Source organism: Manacus candei, unplaced genomic scaffold (genome assembly GCF_025592945.1).
Source record: "Manacus candei isolate 608988 ecotype Guabito, Panama unplaced genomic scaffold, ASM2559294v1 h1tg000169l, whole genome shotgun sequence".
In the NCBI taxonomy this organism is placed as follows: Eukaryota; Metazoa; Chordata; class Aves; order Passeriformes; family Pipridae; genus Manacus; species Manacus candei.
This window is the reverse complement of record NW_026138217.1, coordinates 1-9,032: the sequence shown is the minus strand read 5'-3', so window position 1 is coordinate 9,032 and position 9,032 is coordinate 1. Positions and strand designations below refer to the sequence as shown.

The window sequence follows — 9,032 nt, the reverse complement described above, 5'->3', positions numbered from 1 at the left end:
AAAGAATTTTAAAGGTTTTTAAAGGGGGTTTAAGGGAGGTTTTGAAGAGTTATCAGGGTTTTTTAGGGGTTTTTAAGGGATTTTAGGGATTTTTTAGGAGGGAGTTTTAAGGGGGGGTTAAGGAAGTTCAAGTGGATTTTCAGGTGTTTAAAGCTTCTGGGTTTTTTAAGGGTTTTTAATGTGTTTAAAGGAGATTTTAAGTGGTTTTCGAGGGGTTCTCAAGATTTTTAAGGGGGTTTTGGGGCTTTTAAGGGAATTTTAGGGGGGTTTAAGGGGGGAGTTAAGGAGATTTAAGGGTTTTTTTCAGTGGGTTTTTTAGGGGTTTTAAGGGGTTTTTAAAGGGTTTTAAAGTTTTTTAAGGAGTTTAAAGCTTTTTTTTAAGAGATATCAGGGGTTTTAAGAGGATTTAGGGCCTTTAAAAGGGTTTTAAGTTATTTTTAAGCATTTTTAAGGGGGCTTAAGGTTTTTTTAAGGGCCTTTATTGAGGGATTTTTAAGGGGGGTTAAAGAGGTTTAAGGGGGTTTTAAGAGTAGGGGAGTTTTAGGGGTGTTAAAAACGTTTTAAACGGGTTAAAGAGTTTTTAAGGGGGTTTACAGGTTTTTTAAGGGATTATCAGAGTTTTTAAGGGGGTTTAGGGGCTTTAAAAGGGTTTTAAGTTATCTTTGAGGGGTTTTTAAGGTGCTTTATATAGGGTTTTTTAAGATGGTGGTTAAGGACGTTTAAGGGAGTTTTAAGGGGGGGTTTAGGGGTTTTTAAAGGGTTAAAGAGGTTTTTAAGGGCTTTTAAGGTTTATTCAGGGGTTATCAGAGTTTTTAAGGGGCTTTAGGATCTTTAAAAGGATTTTAAGTTATTTTGTAAGGGGGCTTAAGGTTTTTTAAGGAGTTTTATTTAGGGATTTTTAAGGGGGTTTTAAGAGTGGAGCTTTTTTGGGGTGTTTCAAGGGGTTAAAGAGGTTTTTTTAAGGGGTTTTAATGGGATTTTAAGGTTTGAAAGGGGTTCTAAAGGGGGTTTAAGGTTTTTCAAGGGGCTTTATTTAGGGATTTTTAAGGGGGGATAAGGGGGTTTTAAGGATGGGGGTTTTTTGGGGGTGTTTCAAGGCGTTAAAGAGGTTTTTTAAGACGTTTTAAAGGGGTTCTAGACGGATGTTAAGGTTTTTTTAAAGGTCTTTATTTAGGGATTGTTAAGGGGAGTTTAAGTATGGGGGTTTTGGGGGGGGGTTAAAGGAGTTAAAGAGGTGTTTTAAAGGGGTTTTAAGGTTTTTAAAGGGGTTTTAAGGTTTTCAAAGGGGGGTTAAGGTTTTTTTAAGGGGGTTTAAAGGGGAGTTCAGGTTTTTTAAGGGGTCGAACACAACTCCAGGACCGTTTCCCACCCGGGGCCTCTTTTCCTCAGCAAAACCCGGGAGGAATTTGGGCTCTCCATCCCCCAAAGCCGCAGCGGCGGCGGCTCCGGCTGCGCGGAGCCTGCAAATCACCGGGTGCAAAAACGCCGGAAAAAAGGGTTTGGAGGGTTTTTTTCCTGCCCCAAACCAGAACGGGGAGTGGGGCAGGGTCGGGGGCACCGACTTTCTGGGGACACCGACCCAAAAGCTGCCTTTTGGGCGGGTTTCACCCCGTTTCGGGGCCGTTTGGGGCTGTGGGTGCCCCGCGTGTGTCACGAGTTTGTCGGGCTCAGCTCCGTCGTGTCCTTGAGCGCGGCTCAAAGTCCGGCAGCGCCCGGGGAGGGGCCGGGTGAGGGGGGTGAGGGGGGCACCCCCGGGTTGGGGGGCTGGGCTGTCCCGGGTTTGCTCAGGGTGGGGCCGGGAAAGGGCGAGGGGGGCACCGGGGCACGGGGGAGGGGGCTTTGGGGCGGCGGGGATGTCACTCCGGGGTGCCGCCCCCGAGGGATTTGGGGCCCGCTCCCCTCCCCCCTCCCTGGGTGCCACAGCCCAGCCGGGCCCCGCTCCCAGTGCTCCCAGTGCTCCCAGTGCTCCCAGTGCTCCCAGTGCCCAGCCCAGCGCCCAGCCCAGCTCCTGCCCCACTTTTGGGGTGTCTCCCTGGCGCTGACCCGGCTTCACCCCTCCCGAGCCGGGCCCGGGCTTGCCCGCCCTGCCCAACCTGCCCTGCCGCCCTTAATTACCCCCCGGCTTAATTAGCGCCCGATGTACCGCCTAAACAGGCTGAGCTCCGGGCCGGGGTCACCGAAGGGCTGGGGGGGCTCAGCACCCCCATTTCCCGCAGACCTTGGGGTCGCTGAACACCCACCACCCTTACTAATTGTAATTAAGGACAATTGAAATAAGGATAATTATGTGCTGACAGTTGGAGGAGGGGCCGGGGGGGTGCAGAGACCGAGGCACTTCAGTGCATGTCCTGGGGCAGTTCTGGGGGGGTTTAAGGGCTGTTTGTTGGGTATGGGGGGGGGGGTGAGCCCCCCCAAATGAACCCCGTGGGGCTGGAGGAGGAGGAAGAGGAGGAGGAAGCACGGAGGGATCGATGTATTTAATGCACAGCACACTCTGCAGGGAAACCGACCCCCAGCCAAGACACCCTCCCCCTGGGGGAGACACGCCCCCCCCCATCACCTGGGGGGTCAGGACCCCCCCCCTTTCCGTGGGTGACATCCCTGGGGAGGGATCCCTCGTGGTCCCAAAAAGTCATCCCTTGGGGTTGGCGAGTTCCTCGATCCCCTTGCGCAGCTGCAGGACAGAGCAGGTGGGACAGGAGCTTCCTCCCCCTTCCCCCCCCTTTCTCCCTTGCCCCCTCCCCTTTTTCCTCCTTCCCCCCTTTCCTCTCTTCCCCCTTTCCCCCCTTTTTCCCCTTTCTCCCTTTCCCCCTCCCCTTTTTCCACCTTCCCCCCCTTTTCCCTCATTTCCCCCCTTTTCCTCCCTTCCCCCCTTCCCTTTTTCTCCCTCTTCTCCTCCCTTTCCCCCCTTCCCCCACTCCCCTTTTCCCTCTTTCCCCTATTTTCCCCTCCTTTTTACCCCTTCCCCCCTTCCTCCCTTTTCTCCCTTTCCCTCCTTTTCCTCCCTTTTCTCCCTTTCCCCCCCTTTTCCTCCCCTTTCCCCCTCTCCCCCTGCCCACTTTTCCCCCCTTTCCATCCCCATCATTCCCCCCTTTCCCTCCCATCCCCCCCTTTCCCCCATCCCCCCCTCACCTCTGCCCACCCCACGGCTCCCACCAGGTCCCCACAGCGGGTGACAAACACTCTCTGCAGCTTCAGCAGCTGGCACAGGTGATAGGCCTGGGGGAGGTGACAGCAGGGACAGGTGGGGACAGAGCCACCCCCGGCTGTGACACACAGGGGGGTGTGTGGGGGGTCTCCCAGGACACGTGTCCCCCCCAAACCTGGTGCAGGGATGTCCACGGGGAGAACTGGAGCATGACGGGCTCGATGGCACAGTCGTCCCCGAGGGTCCCCACCGGGGCCACCTTGGGCAGAGCAGGAGTGTTCGTTTTGGGGTGGAAAACCAGTGTTTTGGGCACATCGGGTGCCCCCCCCCCCCCCCATTTACCTTCTCCCCCGGGGGGGCCTGGGGGTGCTCGTGGCTCTGCAGGAAGGTGACCAGCTGGGCCCTGCTGACGGTGCCCACCAGGGTGGGGGACTCTGGAGGATGGGGACAATCCCAGTGACACCCCCGTGGTCACAGTGACCCCCCTCCCATACCCCAAATGCCACCTACACTGTGACCCTGGAGGACAGAGACAATCCCAGTGACACCCCCGTGGTCACAGTGACCCCCCCCTCTGGTCACAGTGACTCCCCCCCTCCCACACCCCACATCCCACCTACACTGTGACCCTGGAGGACAGGGACAATCCCAGTGACCCCCCACAGCCACAGTGACACCCCCCCAAACCCCTAATTCCACCTGCACCCTGACCCTCGAGGGTGGGGACAATCCCAGTGACCCCTCCCTGTCCCCCAAATCCCACCTGCACTCTGACCCTGGAGAAGGGGGACAACCCCAGTGATGTCCCTCATGGCCACAGTGACCCTCCCATTTCCCAAATCCCCCCTGCACTCTGACCCTGGAGCCCCCTGGTTGGGCGTGTCACACCCCCCCCCAGCCTGGGGGTCACCGCGGGGGTCTCCCCCCCTTTGGGGGTCTCCCCCCCACTTTGAGGTTCCCTCTTTGGGGCTACTGCCCTCCCTTTGGGGTCCCTCGCTGGGGTCCTGCCCCTCTTTGGGGTCTCCCTCTCCCTTTGGAGGTCAATCCTGGTGACATGCCCCATTTCCCAAATCCCGCCTGTACTCTGACTCTGGAGGATGGGGACAATCCCAGTGACTCCCCCACCCCCAAATCCCACCTGCCTTCTGACCCTGGGGAAAGGGACAATCCCAGTGACTCCCCACCCCCAAATCCCACCTGCGCTCTCCACCACGGGATACTCGGTGTCGGAGGAGGCGTCCAAGGCCCCCAGCACCTCCTGGAAACCATCCCCCTTGGCCAGGGCCACCACCTGGCGCTGCATGAACTCCTCCACCACCACCCTGTAGGAGCTGGAGAGCACAAAAAAAACCCCTAAATTTCCATCCAACCCCCCGGACCGTGTGTTTTGGGGGGCGGGGGGTGTGGGGGGGCTCACGCGGTGTGGCGGCTGCGGATGGGGGGCAGGTAGGGCAGGTTCTTGACGATGATGCCGCCGTCGTAGAAGGACGGCTGGTGCTTCTGCACGATGGCGTTGGCCACCAGCACGGCCAGCACGGTGGGCAGCAGGTGGCCCAGGTGGCCCGTGGCCTCGCACACCAGCAGCGCCGTGGACACCGCGTGGGTCACCGAGCCCGAGAAGGCAGCGGCGCCTGCGGGGAGGGAGAGCCCCGGGGGGGGTCAGGGGTCGGGGGTGGGTGTCCCCCTCCCCGCCCCCGGGGTGTGTCCCCACCCCCGACTCACCGGCCAGGGCGTATCCCGCGGGAATGATGGGCCGGGGGGGGCCCTGGGGATGGAGCCCCCGCGGGAACAGCAGGGCCACCCCCTCCCCCAGCAAGCGCCCGATGGCGGCTCCTGAAATGGGGAGGGGGGGCGAGGGGGAGATACCGGGAGTGCCCCCCCAGAATAGCTGGAGGTGATCACCCTCCTGCAGCCCCCCGGGGCTGGATGCACCCCCCGATCCACAGGGCTGGATGCAGGGCTTGTACCCCCCGGACTGGATGGGGCACCCCCACACCCACCCCCAGGGCTGGATACGCCCCCACACTGGATGTACCCCCACCCCCCAGGGCTGGATACACCCCCACACTGGATGTACCCCCTTCCCAGGGCTGGATAACCCCTCTATGCCCCCCAGACTGGATGCAACACCCCCCCCTCAGGGCCAGATACACCCCCTGCACGCCCCTAGACCAGACCAGACTGGATGTAACCCCACTCCAGAGTGGGATACAGCCCCAGACTGGATGTACCCCCTTCCCAAGGCTGGATACAGCCCCAATACACCCCCCCGATTGTGCCCCACTCCTTGCGAGCTGGATGGACCCCCTGTGCTCCCCAGTCTGGATGTACCCCTGGATACACCCCTGTACCCCTGGATACACCCCTGTACCCTTCCCAGGACTGGATGTACCCCTGGATACACCCCTGTACCCTTCCCAGGACTGGATGTACTCCTGGATACACCCCTGTACCCCTGGATACACCCCTGTACCCCTCCCAGGACTGGATGTAGCCCTGGATACACCCCTGGATACACCCCTGTACCCCTCCCAGGACTGGATGTACCTCCCCTGAGGGCTCGACACCCCCCTAGTACCCCCCAATCCAAGGACTGGCTGCCCCCCTGTACCCCCCCGGGCCTGACTGCCCCCCTGGTGCCCCCCTGATCCTGATCCACCCCCAGCTCACCGTAGATGAAGATGGGCATGAAGTACCCGGCGGGCAGGGGCACGGTGGTGGCCAGGATCAGCATCCAGAACTGGGGGGCAGCACGGACACGGGGAGGGGTCACCCCACGGGCACACCGATCCGGGGGCACACACAGCGCTCGGGGGGGCACGGCTACCTTCATGAGCAGGAAGAAGGCCAAGGTGCCGAAGATGGTGGCTGAGGGATGGTCCCACTCCTGCCAGAGCCCCCCGGGCTCGGCCGCCCACGAGGCGTTGGGGGCTCGCCCCCCCCACGTGTGGTTGTCGAAGAGGGAGGTGAGATATTCCTTCATGGTGAGCTGGACGGACACGGGGATGGACAGACGGACACCCTGAGCGCCCACCAGGACATTCTGGGGGCCCCGGGGAGCCCCCTGTGCCCCCCACTCACCCTGGAGGCCATGAGCTGCCCCAGCCCCGGCGGGAAGGTGATGGAGGAGAGGAGCAGCACCACCAGCGCCGTGTACACGGGTTTGCTGCGGGGGAGAGGGGCTGGACAGATGGACAGGGGACACGGGGAGGGACAGAGGGACACGGGGAGGGACAGAGGGACACAGGGAGGGACAGAGGGCTGTGGGGACGGACAGGGGACACAGGGATGGACAGGGGGCTGTGGGGAGTGACCCAGGGATAGTCGGGGGGGGACGTGTGGATGCCTAGGATGGATGGGGTGGGTGGGCAGGATGCACAAGGGAAAAGGGGGCACTCATGGTGCAGGGGGGGGACACAGGGACACCCAGGGTGCACAGGGGGACACTCAGGGTGCAGGGGGGGACACAGGGACACCCAGGGTGCACAGGGGGACACCCAGGGTGCCCAGGGGGACACTCAGGGTGCAGGGGGGGGACACAGGGACACCCAGGGTGCAGGGGGGGACACAGGGACACTCATGGTGCAGGGGGGGGACACAGGGACACCCAGGGTGCACAGGGGAACACCCAGGGGGACACTCAGGGTGCAGGGGGGGACACAGGGACACCCAGGGTGGACAGGGGGGACACAGGGACACCCAGGGTGCAGGGACACACACACACAGACACTCAGGGTGAAGGGACAGGGTGCAAGGGGTGGACATGGAGGGTGCATGGAGTGGATGCTCAGGATGTAAGGGGTGGGTGGGAAGGGGGGATGGGGGGGTACATAAGGACACTCAGGGTGGACACATAGGGTGCAGAGTAGACACACAGACACTCAGGGTGGGTGGGATGGGTGGATGGGGGGGAGGGGACATAGGGACACTCAGGGTGCACGGGGGGGACACATGGACACACAGGATGTATGGGGGGGGGCATGGGGTGGGCATGGGGTGGGGTACAGGGACACCCAGGGTGGGTGGGGTGGGATGGGCAGGGTGCAGGGGATGGGATACAGGGACACCCAGGACATAAGGTGTGGGTGGGCAGCAGGCATGGGGTGGGATATACGGACACCCAGGGTGGGTGGGATGGGTGGGCAGGGGGCGTGGGGGGGATACAGGGACACCCAGGACATATGGGGTGAGTGGGCAGGGTGAATGGGGTGGGACATAGGGACACCCAGGATACATATGGGGGACACACAGACACCCAGGGTACATGGGGTGGGTGGGCAAGGTACAGGGGATGGGATGCAGGGACACCCAGGGTGGGTGGGTTGGGTGGGCAGGGGACATGGGGTGGGATACAGGGACACCCAGGATACATATGGGGGACACACAGACACCCAGGGTGCATGGGGTGGGACACAGGGACAGCCAGGATGCATATGGGGGACACACAGATACCCAGGGTGCATGGGGTGGGTGGGCAAGGTACAGGGGAAGGGATACAGGGACACCCAGGATGTATGGAGTGAGTGGCAGGGTGCAGGGGATGGGATATAGGGACACCCAGGATGTATGGGGGGGGGGGGGAAGGGTGCAGGGGGTGACACAGGGACACTCAGGATTTATGGTGTGCATGGGCAAGGTGGGTGGTGAGGGACACACGGACACTCAGGGTGCATGGGGGGGACATGGAGGGTGCACGGAGTGGACACCCAGGGTGGGTGGGTGGGGTGCAGAGGGTGGATATATGGACACACAGGGTGCATGGGGGGGACACAGGGACAGCCAGGATGTATGGGGTGGGTGGGCAGGGTGCAGGGGATGGGATATAGGGACACCCAGGATGTATGGGGTGGGTGGGCAGGGGGCATGAGGGGGACATAGGGACACCCAGGGTGGGTGAGATGGGTGGGCAGGGTGCATGGGGGGGACACAGGGACATCCAGGATGTATGGGGGGGTGGGCAGGGGGCAGGGGATGGGATATAGGGACACCCAGGGTGGGTGTAGGGGGGCAGAGGGACACTCAGAGTGCACAGGGGACACACGGACACTCAGGTCAGATGCACAGGGGACACAGAGGGAGGACACAGAGTGCGTGGCACAGACACACGGACACACAGGGTGCAGACAGACGGATGGACGGACGCCCAGTACGGACTCGGTCGCCAGCAGCTTGGCCGTCAGCCAGTTCCTCTTGACAGCCACCATCGCCCAGCGCTGGCAGAAGAGGTAGGCACAGGCCACGAGCCCACACACCACCCTGCGAGGGGAGGGCAAGCAGGGCTGCAGGCAGGGCATGGGCAGGGCACAGGCAGGGCACGGGCAGCCCCCCAAATGCCCCCTCCGTACCCCAAAATCACAAAGAAGAAGGTCTCCAGGAGGTCAAAGGGGAAACCAATTGTGAGGTTGACCTTAAAAAGAGCCACGATGGTTTCTGGGAGGGGGGAGAGGAACGAGTGGGTGGGTTTGAGGGTGGGCACCCCAAAAATGCTGACGGGGGGGTTAGGGGGGAGGGGGGGCCCATCCTGCCCACCCTGCCTTGCCTTGCTCGCTGCTGAGGACGGCGAGGAGGCGGAACATGAAGGCGCCGCAGGTGGCGGCGAAGAAGCCGCGCCAGTAATCGCGCACGGCAAAGTGGGGGGACATCACCTCGATGCTGAAAAGAACCCCTGGGAAAGCAGAGAGGGGGGTCAGGGCGAGGTTTAGGGGTCCCCAGCGTGGGGCTGGGGGGGGGGATCCTCACCGCTGACGGGCGCCCCGAACACCGTGGCCACCCCGACGGCCTGTGCTGCCACCAGCATCTCGCGCTGCTTGAACTTGTTCTGTGGGTCAAGGGGGGGGTTCAGGCACAACCCCGATTTTTTGGGGGGGTTAAAATAAATCCCCCC

General features: G+C 61.2%; 1 protein-coding gene across 1 annotated transcript; it reads right to left on the bottom strand.

Annotated features, from left to right (window-relative positions):
• Window positions 1–2,496: 2,496 nt before the first annotated feature.
• Window positions 2,497–8,978, bottom strand: LOC127463665 (chloride channel protein ClC-Kb-like; the record flags this gene model as incomplete). Its single annotated transcript, XM_051773397.1, has 14 exons — window positions 2,497–2,674; window positions 3,133–3,219; window positions 3,324–3,407; window positions 3,491–3,582; window positions 4,346–4,479; window positions 4,566–4,779; window positions 4,871–4,981; window positions 5,819–5,888; window positions 5,976–6,137; window positions 6,230–6,314; window positions 8,303–8,404; window positions 8,494–8,578; window positions 8,688–8,813; window positions 8,888–8,978. Coding segments are annotated over 14 exons (1,485 nt in total), but the record flags the coding sequence as incomplete, so codon positions are not given.
• Between the last annotated feature and the right edge of the window lie 54 nt (window positions 8,979–9,032).